This window comes from Sciurus vulgaris (assembly GCF_902686455.1).
Source record: "Sciurus vulgaris genome assembly, chromosome: 5".
NCBI lineage: Eukaryota > Metazoa > Chordata > Mammalia > Rodentia > Sciuridae > Sciurus > Sciurus vulgaris.
In genome coordinates, this window is record NC_136465.1 from 71,025,736 (window position 1) to 71,049,831 (window position 24,096).

The following is a 24,096-nucleotide window of genomic DNA, read 5'->3' on the forward strand; positions in this document are numbered from 1 at the left end:
CATAAGATAGTCCAAAGATTCTATGCTGCTTCTCAGCAACAAACTTCACATCCCTTCTACAAAGAAAAGGGCCACACCTATTTCAGTGTTCATGCCATCTCTGTCACTGAGCCAAAGGTGACGTATGAGAAGGCTGAGGCTGGTTGAAGGCTGGTGATGATAACAGGATGTCCTCACGCCTGCTCTCACGCTCATCATCCTCTCCCTACTTTGAAGAACCCACAGGACAGGGAGTGAGTGCCTGGGGACTCTGCTTCTACAGAGAAAGACAAAGCTGTGGAGACAAGATTGGCAGGCCATCCTCATGGATGATCTTTTTTGGTTCTCCTTTCTCTCCTAATACACTCTCTTTCTAATATTCCTCCAAGTTCAAACAGGAAGGACCCAAAATCGCCATTCGACCTGAAACTGGAAGTTATCATAGGAAGCATCAAAAAATCCAAGTGATTGCATTTTTGTACCTTTTCTCTGACCAGGAAGTGAATGATCCTCTTTCTGGCCTCCACTCCCTGACCTCTTCCTATCAAGAGAACTCCTGGTTCCATGAACAGGCTGACATCACGGTTCTCAAGGCCTGTTTTGAATGTGTAACACACATGTGCAGACACACACCAAAGTTTGTCACCTGCCATTCTAAATGATGGAAAGCCCACTCTGCCCCTAATGCAAGAGACTTCAATAATTGGGGAAATGGCCCTAGTACTCAATTCTAAGAGGTACTGAGGAGATTTCTGAACACAAAATAATGGGTGGAAATGGAGTCATTCCCCTAAGCCCTCCATCATTTTACCCCTACCTCCCATGTCCACTTGGGACTCCAGTCCAGAGCCAGACCTTCCCTGTGTCCTAGGTTTTGCCATAGACCAATTGCTGCCCCTTATTCACTAACTGCCAGTAGGGGGCACATTTGCACCATGTGCACAGACTGTAATGAACATGGTGCCATTTTGACTGGTATTCTTCCAGCTCTTCAGAAATCACAAATCTTACTCAAAGAAATCAATGTGAGTCTCCATAGTCAAGGTAATTCAAAACAGAGCACCAGCCTTTAAGTTCCCATTCTTAGCTGTACCCTCAAAACCAGAAACTTGACTTTCAGGAACTGTACCACAGTGGCTTCAGGATGTGCTCAGTGAAGATGGAAGTCCTTCAAGACTTCCAAGAACCGAGGCCCTGTCCTTATGAACGTGTTCAGCATCCCTGATGTAACAAGTATCTTTTTGGCTAAGAGTAAGACACCACTTCTTGGTAAATGACAGGTGTTCAAGAATTTTACATTTGCCTCAGCTAATCCATGACAATTAAAAAGGAAATCCTGGAGGGAAAGTAAGAAGGAAAAGCCCATCTATTGAATAGGGACATTTTGGAGTCAGAAACAGATACAGTTTGAAGAAACTTTCAGAAAGCAAGATGGTTTTCTCTTGGTCCTTGAAACTATCCTCCTATGTTTGAAGAAATTCAGATAGCAAAGGGTATCAAGGAAAATTTTAGCTAGTGATTCCAACTATATAAATACTGAAGAGTTAATAAAGTGAGTTGAGAGCAACTTAAAAATTGATTTGGCTCTGCTAAAGTAATACTAATTACAGACATTCATGTAAACTGTTTACCATTTATGCCTAATAACCATGCAGGACATTAATTCTATGATATCATTAAAAGTTTCCTATTAATTTTGCTTGCTTTTTTTTACTTGATTAAATTGACACTCTCTCTGTTTTTCATGTTCACATGCCAGTTTGCTTGTCATGAATTAAATTATTTTACAAACCATTACAGACAAATGGAGGGAAGGCAGGTAGAGTCTCTGAATGGTGCTTACTATACTAGTATTTGCTTACAAAGGCTCTACTGTGAAGGAACCCTGGGACTCCAGGTAGGCCTTGGTGATCCTGGGCCCAGCCACACTCAAATGTAAGCCTTTGGAAATACCAGTCTCCTGGGAAACTCTGCAGGCCTAAATGACATCATGACAAGCCTGAGTCAGAACATGTCAGTCCCAGGAACCAGGAACACGAAGGTGCTATTCCCACCATTGTATCACTGAGCATAAGCCCTGTGTCCTGATGTCTGATCTTAGAACTGGCTCATATCCTCCAGGTTACCTTGGGCAAGTGCTCCTGCCATCCAAGGTAGCACCTGCTCTGCATTCCTCCCAACATTGTCAGGACAAACAGGAAAGCGGAGGTGCAGTGGTCAGAAACACAAAGTCCTAAATAAACTTACGGGGCTATTTATTCTAGTAATTATTATTATGAGCTGTGAAGGGCAAGGGAACAGTACTCTCTAAGAGGAAGAAGGTCTTAGTTTCAAGGATAAAAGGGTTGTTGGGTTTGGAAAGGCTCAGGGGCAATCAGAAGATGAAGAAAAAGCTCAGTCAATAAAAGCTCTCGTCAGAGCAATGCATTAGAGACGCAGGTTGCGTGTGAGCTGGAGCTGCAGAGCCAAGCCTGTGTCTGCAGGGAGCTCCGCAGGGGCTGTGAAAGCAGCGGTGGTGAGAGACACTCTAAAAGGATCTGCACACCTGGCATGCAGTGTTCCAGCCAGGCACGCCACATCCTGCCATCAAAGGAAAGAGACAAACATCATGTTTGCTTATTTTATATATATATATATACATATATATATATTTATTTTATACACACACACACACACACACACACACACACACATATATTTAACCACAATTTCTAAAACCACTTGTGTTGCCTAATGCATACCAACACAGACTTTGAAATCTTCTCCAGGAGGATTCCACCATCGTTCTGACCCTCACGGAACCCTTGTTTGAGCACTTTGAGTGTCTTCATTTAACAACAGATGATTAATTTTCAGTATTCCTGAATCTTTCAGGTTTCATTTGAGTTCAAGCTATCTCTACCAGGTTATGTACACTCAAACCTTCATGTGTTAAAAATGTTAATCCTGGAAATCTGCTTAATTAGCAATTTGGGGTACCAGACTCAGAAGCTCACAGGCCATATTGAGGGAATACTACATTCTAGGGGAATTGAAGAATTTCAGGGTGGGGAGTTTTGTCTGGTCCAATCACCTCTCTTTTCCAGTGTTAAAATCCTTGCGACAATGTCCACATCAAGTATTTACCCAACTTGGTAAGAACACCTTCCGTCACAGGGAACTTGCTGTCTCTCCATGAACTCCTTTCATCTTTGGAATATTCTGGATTATAGAAACCTGCCTTCTCATGACCTTACCCCTGTTCTGTATGAAAGTGCTTCATATGTTTGAGAACAGCATCAAGACTTCAAGGAGCTGCCTTGGGTTCAGGCCAAATTGTCTATTGTCTATTTCCTCTAACAGTGTCTCAGACAGATTTTTTTTTTTTAGTCTCCACACCATTCCCTTCACTCTTCTCTGAATGGGTTCTAATTATTTTCCCTGAGTCATGGAACCTACATTGAATGCCCAGTGCATGAGTCTGATTAGAGCTGGCAATTGCCTCTCTTGTTCTAGATGGCACATGTCTATCCACGCAGCCTAAAATCACATTGACTTTTCTTGGCAGTCACAGCAGAGTTGATGAATGCTTAACCCATTTGTCAACAAAAACCTCTAAATGTTATACTCATGTGATTGTTTTTGTTTTAAAGATGGTGCTGCTGAAAACCTTGTAGTTTTGCCATTGGCTTTCTGGACACACAGGATGATCTTGAATGATTTCTGTTAGTTTTCATGTTCACTAGTGTATGTCCATTTTTATAGCTTGTTGTATAAGTGGATCCCAACTGGCAATCCAGTAAGCTCAGTGGCCTTCCCAGTTTTGATATTTCAAATTTATTTTACACAGAATATACACTAAGTAAAAGGTTTTATGATTTAATTTATCTGAGAGTTATTTAAAAGAGTGTTTTTTTAAATGTACAAATTATTGGTTTCTAGTTTCATTGTTTGATAGTCAGAGAATATTCCAGTAAGGTATTTACATTTTGAAACCTATTAACCTTTTCTTTGTAGCTAAAAACATAATCAAGTTTTTAATAACTTCTGTGAGAAAAATATAAATTCTGTTTGTAAGGCACACAATTCTACATTCATTTCTTAAGCTTACTGTTTGATGGTTTAAAATTCTTTATACCCTATATGTACATAAAGATTTACATATGTTTCATTTTCTATTTGGATGTGAATTTTTATTACTGTAAAACATTCCCTCTTATTTTTTCTTTAGCCATAATTTTGGTAAAAATATTGAATAAGACAAGGACAACTAACTTGTAGTACAGCTATCTGTGCTATTAGTTCATAATATGTGGCATAACTGTTCAACCTGTCTTCTATAAGCCATTCTCAAAATACTGCCTCCAACTCCCAACCCACAGCAGTGTCTAATTATCCCAATCTCTTGTATCTGACCCTAGTCATTTTGAGTTATATGAGGAGGGGGAGACACAGAAGAGTCATGAAGAAAAGGAAATGAGCCAGAGTTGTGGCTCAGTGGTAGAGCACTTGCGGAGCATGTGTGAGGCCCTGGGTTCGATTGTTAGTGCTGCATATGAATGAATAAATACAATAAAAGACCCACTGACAACTAAAAAATATTTTAATAAAGAAAAGAAAAGGGAGTGAAAGAGACATGCATTCTCAGTAAGACAGAAGGGCCAATGTACAGAGAAGTAACCTATCAGAGTCAGCAATGGTCATAGGCACTAATATCTGCCTTCCCATTTTTTTCTCTTTCACAGTGACTGAATAGTTCCTGTGGCACCTTCCATGGTAGTCCAGGTCATAACACTTTGCTGACACATTTGCTTCAGAGTTCATTAGACCCAGAATTAGAAGGCCTGGGTTCAAATTCTGGTTCTGACATTTAAAAGCCTTCTGGTCTTGGACAAGTTGCATCACCTTAGTAAATCCAAGGTTCTATATATCTAAAATATCAGATGGTAATGCCCCCTTTAGAAAGAAGTTATGAAAATTAAGAAAGATAATGAATATGGAACTGTCCAGACCAATAGGTAATTGTATAATGCACTTAACAAATTCTAATTAAACAAATTCTCTGATTCTCCAGGGGCCTCTGGACCCCATTTGGAGAGTCTCTATTCCTTCTTTAGATGTCAACCCAGGGGGCAAATAGAAACTGGAGCGAATCATGCACTAGCTTGGCATACAAGGTATGAAAAAATGTGTGTAAGAATGCTGTAGCATCAGCAAGCAGAAGACATAGGAATGGAAAACCTGAGGTGGCTCCATCAAGGAGACTGAAAATAGGGAGATTGATATATCACTACCTAAAGTGTTGATTAACCCCTTCTTAAAGTATCACTCAGTAAAACAGTTTAGACCTAAGCCATGATCTCTGCACACCAGGCATTTAGCATCTAAGAACACCAAGTCCAGCCCACAGTGCTGTCCTGGGCTGTGGCCAATAGTAATCCTGTGACCTCAGAACCTGGTTGGAAGGAAGTGGAGGGACCCGCCTGCTCTAATGATAGGGAGGCTGGTGGAGTTTTCAAGGGAAAAGTTAAGAAATGCTGAGTCCAGAAAAGGGAGATTTTCAACAGGTAAGAGCAAGGAGTAAGAGTTATATACTGACAATGTCTCAAGGAGTAACAGATCTGAAAGGATGAGTCCTATTTAAACCAGGGCAAAATCCTGGGTCCAATTCAGATGTCTAACTCTGGCAAATGTTCCTTTCTATAGGCTGACCGTGTGTGTGTGTGTGTATGTGTGTATGTGTGTGTGTGAGCCAAAGATGGAATATGAGAGAAGGAAGTGGGGTGGAGAAATCATTATTCCATAGTATAAATAAAAGGCTTAGATTCTGATAGGCCTTTAAAGATCATTTGCAAGGAACTGGAAGGTGAGATGCAGTTGGCAATAACTTACCCTGCCAGCCTCCCACAGGGACTGTGAAAATTAATTAACTTTCACAAAGTGTTTTGCACACTGAGGATTATTAGTACTCAATACCACCAGGGCTCTAGGTCCTGCAACAGGCCAAGGCCCTCCTGCTATAGAATATTGCTTGGTCAAAATATTTTGTTTTTGTTTCTTTTCTCCTTTGCCTTCACTTATGAAAAAAATCTGTTGGGAGTTCAGAAGGTCTCAGGAAGTCATCCAGTCCACTCCTATGTTCTAGGCAGGGGAATGCTGAAATCATTCCAAGAAAAAATTAATTCTCCCTTTCTTAAGTGAATGGGTAACCTTGACCTCAGAGGGAAAAAGTGACATTTCTCTACACATTTCAGGAGCTTGAACTCAAGGCAGAGTTTCCAGGCTTCGGATGGCTGTAATTCTGATGTCATGTGTCTCTGGGTGGGCAGTAGTTTGATCAGTATGGTTCCTGGTTTGTAAAGACTGACAAGACACAAATGCAAAGGTGGGGGAGCCACTCCTCTCCATCATAGATGGTGAGCTTCAAAAGCTCATGTATCCCCAACCCCTTTATTTTGCATGTAAAGAAAGGGAGGGTCAAAATAGTGAAGTAACCAAATCACTAAGGACCAAAGCAGGGAGAACACCCAGGCCTTGACTCCAGGTTCCATGATTACAGGACCCATGATTCCATCAATGGCATCGCAATGTTTTCTAAGCATCCAAAGGTGTAAAACTGACAACTCCATACATTTGCATTCAGGATTGTCAGTGTCCCACATTCCATCTGGAATCTGTCAGTTGGGAAATGAGCTTGAACCATAGCAAGGCAAGTGGCCTTGCCTCGGCTGAAGAGAGGCAAGATCATGCCAGGCACAGAACAGAGTGAAGATCCTCAGCTATAGAACTCTCCAGGAGAAAATGGAAGCAGCTCTGCCACAGAGAGCTTTTGTGCTTGGGATGAGAATGGCAAGTAGGGACTCAGCCTCACCACTGCCCCCTGCCGCCTTCTTTAGGAAGCTGCAGCCTATGGACCCTGAATACAGAAATCCTGTTTTTAGGATTTTCACGTTTCCCTAAAAGCAGTCTCTAACTCTGTATTGCTTCTCTCCCCCCCCCCCCCTCTCTCTCTCTCTCTCTCTCTCTCTCTCAAGCATGTACACACACACACGCACACACACACGATTGTAGTACAGATGAATGAAAGGAAAACACAAGAGTTTGTAGAAAATTCTGCAAAGGCTGTGAAGTCATCAATTGGATTTTCAAGATGGATGGTTTCTTCCTAATTAGATTCTGCTGCCTGGTATAAACTAACTTTGCAGTTTTCTCCCATCCTACAAAGCAAACCATTTTTCATTAGTCAGGTTTACAAATCATGCCTGTGGTGTGCACAGAGCACAAACAGTCCTCACCTTTCAATTTGTTCACAGGGCCTTGTTCACAGTGTGCTTCTGCCTCAGATAATAATATGCCCATAAAACACATGTGTTTGATTAAGTCATCACCTCATTGAGAGTCCTCATCAAGAACTCTTTATCTTTATCCTATAAACACGACTGAAATGACAGATTGGAAGAGCACCCTGGGGTGTACCTTCTGCAGGCTGATACCTCTGGAAGAACAGGCCAGAGCAGCATGTCCTGAGCGTGGTCTGCAGTCTATCTGCATCAGAATCACCTGGGATGTGCATTCTGATGCCCATTCCTGGGCCCCATCCCTAACACATACAGATGCAGACTCCCCAGGAAAGGGATCTACCTTTTAAGAAAAACGTCCTCAGGTAATTCCAAAGAAAGCTAACATGCAAAAGCCTCATAGCTGAAGCCTTGCGCAGGTCTGAGAGCCTTGTAGAATGGAAGGACCACCCACCACATATATGATGCTTAATTTGCTGCTGTATCTGGAGGCAAGACCAAGGACACAGTGACATCCCTCCATTGCAAATATTCTCACATCCCCAGAGCTCCACACTACAGAAAACCAATTCTTCGAGGCTGGGGTGCCAGCTGTTATAGTTCAGCTGCCTGTCAGGCTGTAGGACATATTTCTTCCTTGTCTGTCATTCTCCTGGAGCCTAGGGAAATCACTCTAGATAGAAAGTGCCTGGACGGTGGCTGAGAAGGACTGCAATTTAAGGGCCTCTGAGCTTCTGAGAGACTGTCTGTGGCCTGATTCAGCTGGAACAGGTAAAACTGGGCAGATGAGGCACTGATTCCAAGGAGGGAACAGGAGGTGTTGCCAAATTCACTGAGGCCAAGTGTGATCTTCCAATGACAGGAAACAGGCAGCTAGTGTGGCATCCCCAGGCCACTGAGCTTCGGAGGATTGAGCCGGAACAAGGCTGACAGTTCAGCCTGTGGCTGGCCTTTGATCTAGAAAGCACTTCCCTTCAGAGAGCTCAAAGCACTCCCCAGACACAGTGTAATTTATCCTTATCCCAATACTTTAAAAATGCAGACTTTAAACTCCCACTGAACAACAAATGAATTGGGATCCCTTAGGGTGGGACCCCAGCATCTCTAGGTGATTCTGGCAAAAGATCTGAAATTGGGATGGGATGTAGCTCAGTGGCAAAGCATCTGCCTTGCATTCGCAAAGCTCTGGGTTCGACCCCCAGTTCCAAAAAAAAAAAAAAAAAAAAAAAAGATCTGAAACTTTCTGTGCTCCATACAGTGGCATTCCATGTCCTCTGGAGATTTCAAGCTTTTTTTTTTCCCCCCAGAAAAGGTAAATGTAGACAATGCTTTCTATGGCAAATACCTTGCTAATTGTGATGGCTGGAAGTTCTTCCTTATATCTAAACTCCCCATAACCCTTATGCTAAAATGTATAGTTCTCTGAATTTCTGCTCTGGAAATTCAGTTGCAATCCAACCTCCCCCCACACCCACATCCTCAGAGACAAATGGGGGCTTAGCTGGAAAAGATCTTAGTCTGCAAGTTTAGTAGAGAAACTAAGCTTCAGTCCCAGGTTTTGCACTGTCCTTTGTCCACCACCTTGCCCAATGGGACGTAGCTACTTCCAAGTGGATACGCATCAGAGTCAAACATGTACCTGGATTCTGACCCAAATCTGGGATTTCCACAACCTCGGCCCTAAAAGACAAGGGGGTGGAAAATTAGATGTTCTCATACTTGGATCCTCTTATTTTCAATATGCAATTTAAAAATCCCTAGCAATGAGGTGAAGCAAGTTCTGTTATTTCTGACCATGCACGCACCAGCACACTCTGAGGTCGGGTCTCTGACACCTGCTGTCCGGTGCTTCCCCAAGTACACATAGGAGACCATCAGGAACCCCATGGAAAACAACACCCCTTACAATTAAGAGTAAAAATCCTGAGGGGGCAATGAGGCTGTCAGTGGCCGCTTACCCACCGAAAAGGGCAGATGCACTCCTGGGCCTTAACTCCTGGCTTATTAGCGGTTAAAGGCCTGAGAGCTGCTCTTCTCTCCTCTCCTGCCCTAGCTCATGGTATGTTAGCTACTTAGAGCAAGAGATGACCCTCCCCACCCTCTCACTCTCAAACAGTCTTAAAAAGGCCTCAGAAACCAGGTGTGTCATTAAAACTAGGGCACTCTCGCCATGACTCTCCATAAAGGATGATACTGTTGAGGAGTCATGGACAAGGCCCCTAACTTGTCACTGGAATGATTTGTGTTTTCAGCACACCCCACCTATGTGTTCTCTAACAGCGACAGCAACTCTTCCTTTTCACAGAGCGAAGATGTGGGTGCAGGAAGTGGCACCAATACGAGAGATGTAACTTTGGCACCAGGATGACTGCTGACTTCCCCTCCCTCAAGGCTGAAGTACTGGCCCAGGAAAAGAAAAAACACCTTTTGAAAAGCACTAAACCCAATTAACAAAACCCTAGCCCACCCTTCCTGCATGAATAAAGTCAGCTCTCTCCTTTGCCTTTGGCCAACTTGACACTCTTTGGGTCAGTGCTGTGTCTCCCTTCTGTTTGAGCAAGAAGTCCCAATAAAGAGTTTGTTCCTAGGGAAAAATAGAGGTACTTTGCACTAGGCAGCGGGGAGTAAGGGGAGGGGAGGGGCATGGGGTAGGAAGAGCTGTGGAATGAATCGGGTATTACCACCCTCTGTGTACATATGATCACAAGACCAGTGTGATTCCACATCATGTACAACCACAAGAATGAGAAGTTATACTCTATTTATGTATGATGTGTCAAAGTGCATTCTACTGTCATGTATATCTAATTAGAACAAAATTTTTTAAAAAAGAGTTTGTTTCTATCATATCTGTGCCTTTATCTGGTTCTTCTAATGGAAGCATTAGAACCCACTGGAGTCTTAACACATCTATCCCAATAGCATCTCCCTCCCTGCCTGGGACCTGGGAGGGACTGTGAGGAGGAAGCTGGGTGGACCTTTTTCACTCATTGAGGCAACACTGTACCCCTGAGGGTGATGGCCCAGCCTGGGGATCTGGGGCCGGGGAGTGTACATCCTGCCTAACTTGGGTAAGGCCAGGCTCCCTCAGAGGTCAGTCTCATTTTCTCTGTGCCCCATGAGAGGAAGAAACAATGTGTGTGGTTTGCAAAAGGAGAGGTAGAGGAGGCTATCATTGCCAAGGGCAATGGGAACTTCCTGCTCAGCTTTGTGCAGAATTTGGTATAAGCTCTGCCTGGTCAGTGTGATCAAGAACTCCTGGGATCAGGACTCTGGGATCTATTTGCCTAACTCAGAGCCTGGCACAGTGTAAGTGCTTGGTAAATGCTAGGGACTGATTACTTGTGAATCAAATTGCATTCCCCTCTGACCCCAGCCCTGGGAGGGACACATAGCAGCTATGACTTACAGTCATCTCCATCGTTTATGACATTTTCCAGATGGAGTTGAAATGTCATACCTATGCCAAAAGGCAAAGGTGAGACTGTGGCAGAGCCTGGGAGACATTCTGCCAGCTACCGGGATGGCTGCTGCCGGGACTCCTCCAGACTCCATTCTGAATCGGGTCTTTCCCAGCACTTCTTCCCACTTCCTTTTCTAAGGCCTGGACTTGCCTCTTCCCCAAACCAACTCAAACCATCAAATTCACTTTCTAAAAGATGTCTCAGAATCACTTACCCGAACCCTAGGTTATTTGCAAAGAATCCCATTTAAATATTTTATACCCCATTGAGATGCCCTCGTTTCTTGTTTGACTGCTTGTAACAGTGGCTGCTCCTTTGGGAGTTGTTTCCCTTCCCTTTGCTTGGCATGCTAAACTCTAAAGAAAAGCCACCTTAATGTCTGAGATGTCAACTGCTAAACAATCTTTCTTCCAGATGTACAGAACCCAGAGCATCTGGGGCCTTCAGATAACACCAGAATGGGGAACACTTCTCCTGATTCTTTTATTCTGTGCATTAACTAACACAAAACATATAAATTGCTGTGATGTTTAGCTTTCATAAATGCAATATGTTTGTAACTAGCCCTAGGAAGTGAAGGTCTCTTGCAATGTTCTGGTCAGATGGGGGGAAAAACCAGACACAAATCCTGGATGATCAGGAAGCCTTCCTGCCTTTGTCCCCGATCCTGCTTCCCTTCCTTTTGAAAGCCCCTGGTGACCCCTGAATTCCCTAAGATGGGACTCTGAGGCAATAGGTCCCCACTGTTCAAGATGCTGGCCTTTGAATAAAACAGATCTCCTTCCCACCAACACTCATCTCCAGAGTACTGGCTTTCTAGCTGCAAGCAGCCAGCAGAATGTTATATATAGATCATCTGGCACTTTATAGATGGTCTGGTCTACCAGCAATGTGTGACCAACCTTGTTTCTTTCATTACTTGAATAAAGAAGACTCTAATATAAAAATCTCAGTGTCACATGTAATAAGGGTGAGTACCCTTCCATAAAATTCTGGTTTCAGCTACACCTACATGAATATATGGGGATTGCAAGGTAAAATGCATTTTTTTTGGCGAGTCACCATCTCAAAAAGTCTGAAAAATACCAATCTTTCACCCATGTTGCCAACAAGGAAACTGATGAACAGATAGGTAAAGCGTGTTGCCTGAGGTCACACAGCAGGTGGTTCAGGAAGAACTCCAGGTCCTCCTCCTTCCTAGGTCAGTGGTTTGCTCACTACTACCTGCAGAATGAGGCTGTCAGAGACCTCAGTGAGTCCCCCAATCCTGCCAGAGCTCCCTGGTCAGAAGTTGGCCTTGGTCAGCTGAACTCAGGCAAGGGTAGCTGGCAAGGATATCCACTGAGGATGGACATGGAGGGGCTGGAAGCCTTGGCTGAGATGGTTTTGCACACGCAGCCAAGAGTGGCCTTGACTTTCATCTCAAGAACTTTTAAAGCAATTACTAAATTAGGGCCAAAGCACTTAGAGAGGCCACTTTAAGATGGATGTCAGGGCTAAGAGGCTCTCCAGCGTGTTAGTGGCATTTGTCTCTCTCTGCAGGAGAGCAGGCCAGCAGAGGAGGTCTGCAGAACAGATTCTAGGCTGTGAGCTGGGTAACTGCCCACCAATTCAGACTCAATAACTCTCTTTAGGAGACAAAGGAGTACCCTCTCTGGGAGGGGCCTGACTCTGCAGTGGCTCCTCCAGGTCAGGAGTGGGGTGAGGTGGGGCAGACACTGATCCAACTCCCTCACCTTACAGATGGGAAATCCAAGGCTCAGAGAGGCCAAGAGACTTGAGCAAGATCACAGAGCTAGCTGGTTGCTCTGCAGTACCTGATTCAGATCTGACTCCCCGCCCCCCACATCTCAAATCTACATGCAAAGCCCCTGGATATCCTGTTACAGTGCAGAACTGTGTGGCTGGGATGAGGCCCAAGATTCTGTGCATTCCTAAGGTACTTCCAGGTGATGTCAGTGCTGCTGGTCTACACCTTGAGTACTACACTTCAAGTAGCCAGTATCAACACTGTGTTGTTTAGAAGGACAAAGCATCTTTAAACTTCATCTCTGATTATATCAAGCCCAAACTCCCTGCTTCAGGCAGGCAAATCCTCTGAGACTAACAAAGATACTAATTTAAGACAATAATTATTCTTCTGACATTCATCAATTACTTGTACGCAAGTGCTGTTCCAAATACTCACACGTGATCACACTTAATGCTCACAACTCTGAACATCCCTATCTTACAGATAAGGAAATTGAGAATCAGAGAGGTTAAGTAACTTGGTCTAAATTGCACAGCTAGTAAGTGGCAGAAACAAGATTCACACTCAGGTCTATCTGATTCCATGGCTTAATGTAAAAGTTATGTATGTGCGTCCCCCTCAAACCTTCCCTTCTCTGAGTCTTGGTCACCTCTTCCCAGGACTCTCTTAACAGTCCTCCAGCCACCGTGTATCCTCCAGCACTACTTGGCCTCAACTTCCCCAGAATGTAGACTCCTACAGGTTCTTTTCCCCCAGATTTGTATCTATCCCAGTGAGTAATTAGAGAGTTGGTGTGGGGAAGGCACAGGACGAAAAGGACCTGGGGCTCAGGGTGATGTGTAGATGAGGATTGACAAGCAAGTCTCGGGTGATCTCTTCTTTTTGGATTGGGTGTGCTTCCTTTAGGACTATTGCAGCACAGATCCTGAAATCCCTCCACACAGGAGCACACTTTGCAGGGAGGCATCTGCACAGAGGGCAGGGGGGCTGTGGATTCACATAGCTGCAGACTTGTGGAGCATCCCTATAGTATACAAGCAAACCCTGGAGCAGCGCAGGAGTGTGTGGCAGAGGCACGGGTGGTGCTGTCCTGTTGGTATACATCCAAGCTCTGCCCAAACCCAGCCCTGGGTCTCAGCTTCCCCTTCAAGGCAACAAACCACCCTTAGTTACGCCCCATTCAATCCCAAGCTCACTGCATTCAACACCCTAAGTGATTGAGTAAGCACAGGGCCCGTGACCACACATGAGGGACCTGTGCCTGTGGCTCTGGTCCCTAGTCTTGTGGTGCACCTGACTGTGCTGGTCCAGTCCTGCAGCACTTCCTTCAGGGGCTGCCCCTGTCTCCTGTCTCCTGGAGAAGCTGTGGAGGAAAGAGCAGCGGAGGACAGGGGAGAAGTCAGGAGAGGCAAATTCTTTAGACCACCATAAGGACAGGCTGTTTCTGCAGCCAATCCAGAGCTGGAAGAGGCCCAGAATGCTGGGCCTGGGCTCTATCGCTTAGAAGCTGCACGTCCTCATCTGTAAAATGTGGATACCAGGAGATGGTCTCTAGCTCAAAGGTCGTGGGACTCAGAGCACATATAAAGTATTTAGGATAGCACCCAGTGTATGGTGAGTGCTAAGTAAATGTGACCCAGGGCTTAAAAATAGATATGCTATGACAGCCACCCCACCCCACCCAGATGGTGATAGGGAGGCATCACACAAGGCTTCAAGGAAAATGGAAGACTGAAAGTGCTCTTCATGTTTCCGGTTTCCACACACAAGCACAGAAAGCAGTTGAGACTGGGTACCCACTTTTTTAGGGCGCACTCCAGTTCATTCTTTTCCTTGTGGGCTTCTTGGAGTTGGGAGACAATTCTGGTTAGAAAATCTTCAAAGTTGGACAGTAGATGAGGTTCGTCCTTCTTCAGCTGCAGCCAGAGTTGCTTGACGTCGCCTTCACTGCAAGAGAAGGAGGGACATTACGGTGGGAGTCAGGAAATGAGGCTCTGTGGGAAATGCAGTGGTTCCCAGATAGGGAGCGGACAGCCAGAAACGACATCACCACCATCGTCATAAAAATGACAGTCAGGCAGTGGCTCCAGAGGCTGAGGCAGGAGGATCACAACCTCAAAGCCAGCCTCAACAACTTAGCAAGACCCTGTCTCAAAATAAAACTTTAGAAGGGCTGGGGATGTGGCTCAGTGGTTAAGCATTCCTGGGTACCAAAATTAAACAAAACAAAACAGTAAAAAAAAAAAAAAAAAACTGGGGAATAAAGTGACCCCACTATGCTACGTGTAAGTATGATTATATCACAATGCATTCCAATTTTACATATAACTATAATGCACCAATCAAAAGTAAACAAATGATAGTAGCTAACATTTATTGAGTGTTTGCTGTATGCTGTATGCTGTATCTCACAGTAAGTTTGAGAAGCAGATGCTGCCGTTATCACATTTACAGATGAGGAAACAGACGAACAGAGAGGTGCAGTGTGCTATGAGCACTGTCATAGGTGATGGAGCTGGGGCCGCTCCTGTGATGGCCTCCTTTCCCACCTTGCTCTGCTGCTTCCATTCTCTGTCTGCCACAGTGGGCTAGAGGTGTGAGCACACACAGCAATGTACTCAGGGCATCTCAGAATGCCAGGGAGAAGTTTGGTGGCCAGGAGCCAGTGCAGGTGATGACAAACACTAGGGAGCGAAAGGAGAGAGCTTGTCACCCCCAGGAAGAATGTTCCTCACTGCTGAGAGGTAAAGACATGACATCTGATGGATGGTAGAATGCAACTGTCGCTGAGGGGAAGGGAAGAGAATAGGCAGCACCCCACTGTGGCCCCATAGCGTGGAAGAGACTGGCAGGTGAATGAAAGGGAAGGATCAAGTATGAAGACTGGGCGAAGACAAGTGGAGGGGCCAGAGACATGGCCAGAGAGACAAGACACAGAGTGACAGGCCCAGAAACATCCTCCAGAAATGGGCACGCCAGGGCATGTGCCCACCCAGCACAGCAGCAGAGACACACTGGGCCACACTGATCATCAAGGGGAGGACAAAGAGAGGAGCCGCACTCCTGGACCCTGCTCTCCCCCTATGGACTCAAAAATCTATGGCCAATGATTGAAGTCAGTCAAACATAAATCTGATTTGCTCCCCACTGAGTTACCAAACCAGCATGATTCTAGGGCAGCTATGACTATGTCCCTCAGGACAAAGAATAAAATCCTTTGTGCCTAAGTAACAAGCACTGTTTTAGAAACTTTTCTCAGAAGTGATATTTTGATAGAGCCATGTGAGCAGAGTTATTGGAGCACCCATCAGAGAAGGGGCCCCAAGAGAAATGAACCTACATCTGGTTAATGTCTCATCACCTCTCTCCTTCCCTCTCTGCTCCCTTCCTCTTTCCATCTTGTGCTCTTTCACTTTCATTTTTTCTTGCTTCCATCTCACCAAACATCTGCCTACTAACTGAGACCATCCATCTATCTATCCATCCATCCATCCAACCACTCATCCACCCAACAAGTATTTATCATCTGTTACAAATGGAGCTCTATACCAGGTGATATGAGGGAGTCCAGAAGATGAGAAGAAGAAGATGAGAGAAGAAAGCCTCTCTGCTTTCTAGAATTCCATTTTCTCCCCACAGACCATATAGTGGGTGTTCACCGCATTGTACAGGCTGAAGGTAGAGACACCATGATGACCTTCCATTCCTGTGGCAGACTGCTCCCTACCTGGGTATGAATGATTATGAGCCCCCGATTTCATATGTTAACACCCTAATCCCCAAGGTGATGTTATTAGTAGGTAGGGTTTTGTGGAATTGATTAGATCACATAGGCAGAGTCATCATGAATTAGATTAGTGTCCTAATGAAAGATGCCTGAGTTTATTTCTTTTCACCATGGGAGGACATAGGGAGAAGACAGCTATCTATGAACCGGGAAAAGTGATCTCACCAGATATCAAATCTGTTGGCACCTTGATCTTGAACACCTTAGCTTCCAGAACTGTGAGAAATCGAATTCTGTTATTTAGAAGGCACCTGTCTATGGTTGTTTATTAATAGCAGCCTAAATGGACTAGGACCCCCTCAGGGAGTACAAGCATTGTAAAATGAAGGTCCACCTTGCTAGCCTAGGTCATCTGTCCACATCTTCTAGGTTCCCACTGGAGCCTGGGAGAGCAGCCAGTTGGGCTAAAGACATAAATGAGATTCACAGACCCACTGGACACTCTTCTAATGCTCTTTGAAAGTCTTAGTCGTGGCCATATCACCTTACCCCCAGATTTCTGGAGAAGGTCGTCTTCTGACTTTTGAGGCCAAATCACTGGGTCAGTCAGACCACTGAGGAAAATTGGGGCCCCAACAGCCAGCCTTCTGGATACACTGAGGCTTCCCTCAGGATACAGGCCTACAGGCTAGAAGGGTCCTGGGAGGACAACGAAACCATCTCTCTGCTTCCAGAACAATACACAAACCATGATAAGCAAAACCTTTGGATACATTTGAAGTCTTCGCAGCCTCCTCTGCTTCCTCAGCTGGGGGTCTCCTGGTCACAAGCATTTCCCCCATGCTGCAACACTGCCCTCAAATTCAGTGAGGATGGATATTGCTGGTCACCATCAACATTCACAGGCTATGCTTGAAACTCCCCGTGCCTTCTCTCCTCTGGAATATCTCATTTTAGCTCACTTCTGCACAGGCCTGTGACATAAGTGCCCAGAGTAACGTGGGGTAAATTGTGACTTGAGAGTCCCTCTAGGAAAGCGGCTGCCCTGGAAGTGAAGAGCAGGTGGGAAGGCCCTTTTCGTTCATGACAGTGTCTTGGCTCACCCAGAGCGCCCTCTCCTTCCTCTCCTCCAGGAGGAGGCTTCACAGGGTCCCTGGCTGTGCCCTCTGTGCTCTGGTCTCTGCTCCTAGCAGAACCTGAATCAAATGTCTGACTAACAAGCTTCCCCCACAACTACCTGTGCCTTGACACTCCACCTGCCCCCTCCATCTTCTGCTGGCCCAGCCCCTAACTGCTGCTGCCAAGTTTCACTTCCTGTCCAGGGCTTCTTGGGAGGCTCCCTCCTAGACCTAGGCTGTCCCCTTCCCACCTGGTACACACCTTGGCCATCCTTTCCCACCTCCAACACAGTCTACCAAACTGTTCATGAAAAATTTCACAGAGCTTTGGCCTACATATTATGTGCAGGGCCCTTATCTCTTGCTCCCTCATTATTATTTTCTACCATGGTCTTTTTCCTTTCCAAGCTCAGGAAATACCAGTTCTAATCTTTAGGCTTTTCCCATCCTGCAGGAAACTCACCCAACCCCAGACCTAGGAGCCAAAAATGGAAGGAATAAAGGCCATGGGGAAAGGGGCTTAAGGTTTATATGATCTTCAGGCCCATAGTTTGGTTTCTATCAGCTGCATCACCACCTTATATTATTTTATCTTATCATATCGTAACTTATTTTATCTTATTTTTACTTTTATCTTATTTTTATCTTATTTTATTTTATCTTATTTTACTTTAAATGTCAGGGCTTAATTCCATGTGTTTCCTTATTCCAAATTACTTTGTAGAAAATAGAAATTAGGGTATTTGAAGTTCTAGATATCCAATTTTTTTCAGTTGCACTAATGATGATCCAGATGGTGGGTTGGCAAAACTGGTTAATTTCCCACTTGGTCTTCCTGATGAAGTTTGATTTGCTCAGGGATACAGCGTACAAAGGCCTCCAGGCACACACCCAGCCAGTGGCTGAGGTGCACTGTAGACCTGGAGGCCCAGGGTTAGAGGTGGGAACATTGGTGAGCTGATGGCAACAGGAAGCATGAGAGAAGAGCCACTGTGAACCCTGAGGCCTGGCACAGACCTCTGATGTGGGACACCATCATTGGAGGATGAGGCAGACCCAAGATTTGTGACGATAACATATAGCAGGAAGGGAAAAATAGAACGGGCAGGAGAGAAGGAATATAGGAATGTTTTCCAAATTTAAATAGTCCTGACACATAAGGCCTGGCAAAGGGCAGGATGTAGGAAGCAAGCAGCCTCACTGGTCAACCACGGGCATTGTCACTGCAGGCTTGGCAAATATGACTTATTCATGGAGCAGATGAACAAATTCCTTCTAGGCTGGGCTCCATTCCCCAAGTTGCCATTATCACTTACTCTTCCAAAACGTTTTGGGCTCCAAGTTTGTCCATCAGCATCTGGAACTGGCCTTCCTCATCTTGGTCTATGTCTCTGGGATCTGCATTCCCTCTGGACTGGTACACTTTCTCCTCTTGGAGTCGAGCCACCTGTTCACCTGCCTCCTCCTGACTTGGATTATTCTGGCTGAAGAAGAAGTGACCTGGGGGCGCAGGGCACAAGGATCTCAATTAGACAATCCTCACCCAGGAAGAGCTTGGTTTTCTCTGTTGCCAGGAGTCATTTGAAGTTCATCTGAGAGAAGCAAAAGGGAAAACCCCTGATAGCAAAGATCAGTGGGCATAATGTCCAAGCTTTTGTGCCTTTTGTGCTTCCATAAAATTCTGCCTGATGCTAGACCCTGGGAAAGGCAGATGCCTGACATGTGGAAGAGTCCCTTTGTGTTTCTCAATCCTCTACAACCTGGCTTAGAACACATCTGTCTGTTTCCCTCCATTGCCCTCCAGCAGCCTGCAGACCTGAGGTCCAAATCTCTCCATACCCCCACTCCCCTTCACAGGAATGTGTTATTCTCCACACTCACACTGCCTGCTATTACAGCAATCTCTTTTATCTCCCCAAGTGAGTTAGAAGCTTCTGAAGGTCAGGAAAAGCAACAGATACTTCTAGGAAAATTAGATGACCCCTTTTAGGAGGAGGATGTATAAGAAATTTTGCCTGTTGGTTTATTTGACCTGATGGTACGTCTGGATTCATTTTCTTGTTCATGGATCTCAATTCTTCTTCCTGCTGGGTATCTTGAGAAGGACTGGTCTATTCAAATGCTCTAGAAATTCCTCTGATAGTTGGTATTCCTCAACCAAGAAGATTCAGCCACCCTCAGATAATAATCCACCTTGAAATCATCCATAAAGTCCCACTTCTTTTTAACTTTTTTGTCTATCAAGGCAGAATAAGGTGGTCTGGGATCTCATCACAGCTCCCTTTTTTGCCAAGCCTTCTCCAGAGCTTCCCTCCTTCCCCTTGCCATTCTCAGTGGGAGGGGCCTGGGTAGGGACACTGGGTGGGCACTGGGGGGCAGTGGCGTAAGCAGTGGAGGTGGGCATATGAAAGAGGTCCCCAGTGATCCAGAGCCTGGCAGCCTCAAACTCTGCACCCCTGAGATGAGGGTAGGAAAACTTGTACTGCATGGTCTGCAGATGTGCACTTTATATAACTTTAGGCAGACTCACAGCCCTGGGGCTCCCAGCACCCATCTGAACTTACTAAATCCAGTGGTGAACTCCTCTGGGGTCAGAAAGCCATTGCCATCAGCATCCAGGGCATCGAACACATCTTCCAGTTCCTCCAGGCTAAGGGGCAGCTCCTTGTGGAGCCTCTGAAAGCAAACCAGACCACACTGGTTAATGCTCTGACAGTCCCGGGGCTGACCAGGGCCGCAGGCCCTTCTGCCTAAAGAGTCTAGAGTTTGACTCTGTCCTAAAAAAGACAGGAGATAGCTGCTGCATCCAGACTGCTTCGAGATCTTCCTCCTCCCATGTAGAGAACAGCTGCCACAGATTGGGTACCTACGAATGCATGGGACAATAAGGTAGGTAATTTATAAATAAATACCTGAATATGCATGTAAGTATGTCTCTATCTGCAATGAATTCTCATAACTCTTTGAGGCAGACATTACAATCCCTATTTTACAGATGAAGTTGGAAGGTAAATTACCTGTCCCAAGGTCACATGACTCATAGTGACATATAGCCAGGAGTCAAATCCAGGTCTGACTCCAAAGCTGGCACTCTTAATGTCAGCAACAGAACCAAGTGTCTGTAGGAAAACACTTACATGACATGGTAGTGTAAGCTAAATGAGCTAAGGAAAATAAAGCACAGACACACTTGACGCAGAGAAAGCATTCAACTAAAGTGGGGAGGGAGGGGAGGAAGGAGCTAGGGAAGTAGGGAGGGAGACAAAGACAGAGAGCACAATCCTCTGGGCCATGGGGGCACTGGGTGAGTGAATGGCAGAGTTAGGTTCTGCACCCTGATCTTTCCTCCTCTACATAAGCCCCTTTGGCACACTGCCTCCCTAGGGGAGCAGGTGCAGGCCACTCACTTGCAGAGGCCTTCTGTGCTGGAGGCCCCTCAATGTCCCAGGGCCTTAGCACCACTTTTGTAAGTTTCAATGGATGCATACTTTGGTCCTCAGCTCTGAGGGGATGGATAGCCCCCTCCTCCCTCTGAGTGACCCACACTTGTCACTTCTAATCTGCATTCCACTCCTGCTCCCTCCTGGCTGATTGCTAATTCCTGATAAGGTGTTAACTGCCCTTGGCTTCAGGTATCAACCCCCTAAAATATTTGTGCTTTAAAGGGGGACAGGACAAGAGAGTAGTGTGAGGACACGACCCCTGGGCTGACTAGGTCTTCACAGGGATGGAATGGCAGGGACCCACTGATGGCATGAGGAGCAGTGTCTGAGCTGTTGATGCTTCCCTCTGGCCTTCTGCCTGATGGGCAATGGCCCCAGGTCAAGGTTAATGTGCATTGTTGAAGCCAGTGTCCTCTCATATCCTAATAATCTGTGTGCAAATGAGGACAGGAGTTCATAATGTCTCATCTTACCAGTCACCCTTCTTCCTCCCAGTTACCCAAGGAGTAATTGCACAAAATGCTCCCTTGGAAGTGACAAACAACTAAAGACAACAAACACAGGGCTTTGTAGGAAGGAAGGCATGAACTCACCTGAACAATACAACAGAATGGAAGGTGTGAAAGCCTATAACATGGCTTGCAAGAATACTTGGCAAGATACTATGCCAATCTCCTAGCTGATAAGCCATGAAGTTTAGTTTGGCAGCTATGTTCACAATGGGAGACTAAGATGCATTACAAAGTGGAAGAGAGAATGATGTGAAAGCTGTTTGGAAGAAATGAATTAAATATGAATGGGTTTTTCAAAACAGAAAGGAGAATGAGAGGATGCGCAAAGATCCTAGAAGCGCATCTGCTTAGCATACAACAGCATCTTTGGCTTGGCACAGTCTATAAACCAGCTGTCTCAAAATCCACAGCATGGGAACATGCAGTGAAAAGGGAGTCAATTTTGCAAGCAGGAAGTTTATGGGCTCCACTTGAAACAAAAGGTTTCACCTGAGCTCCCAGCAAAGCCAAATTCCAGTCCTTTCCTTGGGATAAGCCTTCCTCCCTCCCCATCCTCAGCCTGGGATTGCTGGGTATAATGGAAAATAGGAGATCTCATGTTGTGCTGGACCTAGAAATGAGCTGGAAAGAAAGCCCAGAGATCTGTGGGACCTTTAACTGCCTTCCCCCAAAACCAGCACCTTGTCTGCTACTAGCACAAACCAGGGAAGCCCTTCATACCTTACTTTGGGTACATTCCTTAATCTAACAACACTTGGACCATAATGCCCCTTATTATCTAATCCCAATCCCTCTTCTGTACATGCAAGCCAGTTTCCTCTTTCTTTTTTTGGTACTGGGGATTTTAACCCAGGGGCACTTTACCACTGAGACACATCCCCAGCCTTTTCAATATTTTTTTAGACTCAGGGTCTTGCTAAATTGCCAAATTGCTAAAATGCTGGTCTTGAACTTGCAACCCTCTTGCCTCAGATCCCAGGTTACTGGGATTACAGGTGTGCACCATCACACCTGGCCAGCTTCCTTTTTCTACTGTAGGTGAAGATGGGGAAAGCAATGCTCTATCTTCCAAGTAATTCCTCCTCTTGTCCTGGCAATCAGTGCTGACTGCTTCTTTAGCCTTCATTGCAAGCTGTACTACAGCAGCTTCTTTAACCTTTTTTTGTTGGCCTTACTTGAAAAGTCGTTTTAGTCTTAATAACCATAATTATCTCTTATTTATCTTCCTTCTCAGGGCCTGAAGAACCATGAAAAATCAATTTATTCTGGTATGGTCCCCTGGGCACCTGATGCTGTCTACATTTTTAACGGAGATAAGTAGGGTGGAGGGGAACAAGATTATTTATTCCACTGTGCAATAGGCCCCAGAGGCTCTGAGATTTGCCTAAAGTGGCAGTGGAGACCAGAGCTGGGATAAAGAACTGATTTCCTGTTCAGGGCCTAAGGAACAGTCTAATGGTTTTCCAGTGTCTCCTTTAATCCTCTCACCTCCATTTCTGCTCTACACCTTCCCACCTACCACAACTACCACCACCATCAAGTTCAAGGTCTCTCTTGTCAGTCCCACCAGGGACTAGCCTTCTGTTTCAGTGTCACATTTTGCACACAGCAGGGAGAATAACAGCAGGAAGAAGAGAAATGGGGAGGAGGTGCTCATACCACCCACAGCCCCAGGGGGCTCTTTAGGACTTCCTGACTCTTTGAAACACCAAACTCCTTGAAACTCCTTCTTCACACTCAGCTCCTATGTCACTTCCTCAGTAAGACCTTTACAGACCCCCAGGTCAGGTCAGGTCATCAGGCTTCCCAAACTGCATGCCCCTCGTTTACAAGTCTTACCTCAGGTTGCATTTTGTATACTGACAGATGTGATTAGCTGAATGTCTGCTCTTGTGGTGTGCTGAGAATAGGGACCTTGTTCTTTTTTACTCACTTTTGTGTCCCCAGGGTCTAGTCCAATGCTGACAAGTGTGGAGTATTGGGTATGTGTTGAACAAATGAATAAATAAGTGCATGGCTGAGAGCGATAGCAAGAGATCCTGGTTTCTTCGGAGCATTAGTCTAGACCTCACTTGCTCCAGATCCTGACTAGCCCTGCTGCTGATTCTCAGCAAGGGCTTGCAGACCGAGACTTTCCAGGACCTGGCACGGGAAGTGAGCCTGCAGCAACAGTTCTGTGGGCTCTGGCTCCTGAGTCATGGCAAAATGATGGCTTTCCTCGCACTCCCGCCAGACTCCTGGACTTTCCTGGTCACCAGCCCAGGAACATGCCTCATGTAGCTTAAAGCACATGTTTGCACAGCTTCAAACATGCTCAAGCAAAACTTCCATTAGAGAGGAAGTCAGAGGAGATTCATGTTTTTGATCAGAATTGAATTCTTCCATCTTTGGGGGGCATCCTCAGTTTCCTTTGGGACCTCTATTCCAGCACCAACCACTTCCTTCCCTGGGGTAGAGCTCAGCTATACAAATAACCAACCTCAGGGGGTGAATAGGAGGTTGGAGGAAGAAGCATCAACCTCTACCCTGCTCTCTACCTCAGTGTGCTTGGCTTGGACTGAGTGCTTGGTATAGACTTGGGTTTCCAAACATCTCCACTCCTGACATCTGGGAATGGACTATTCTTTGTTGGGGAGTCAGGGGAAGGGAAGGAGTAGAAGAGTGTCCTGTACTTTATAGGATATTCAGCAGTGCCCCTAGTCTTTATCTGCTAGATGCCAGCAACTCTTCCTTTTCCAGCTGTTTCAATAAAAAAAAATGTTTCCAGACATTGCCCAAGGTCCTTTGGGGAGGAAAATCACTGCCATTCATATGGACTGGACA

At 45.5% G+C, this 24,096-nt stretch overlaps 1 protein-coding gene across 5 annotated transcripts in view; it reads right to left on the reverse strand.

Moving 5' to 3' along the window:
* CRACR2A (calcium release activated channel regulator 2A) overlaps positions 1 to 24,096 on the reverse strand; it is an 81,562-nt gene that overhangs the window by 51,732 nt on the left and 5,734 nt on the right. For all 5 annotated transcript variants that reach the window (XM_079140680.1, XM_079140678.1, XM_079140677.1 and 2 more), the window contains exons 2-4: positions 19,883 to 19,994; positions 18,635 to 18,818; positions 14,274 to 14,420 (exon numbers count right to left, since the gene is read on the reverse strand). In XM_079140680.1, coding sequence (XP_078996806.1) covers positions 14,274 to 14,420; positions 18,635 to 18,818; positions 19,883 to 19,994 — 443 coding nt within the window. The remainder of the gene's footprint in view (positions 1 to 14,273; positions 14,421 to 18,634; positions 18,819 to 19,882; positions 19,995 to 24,096) is intronic.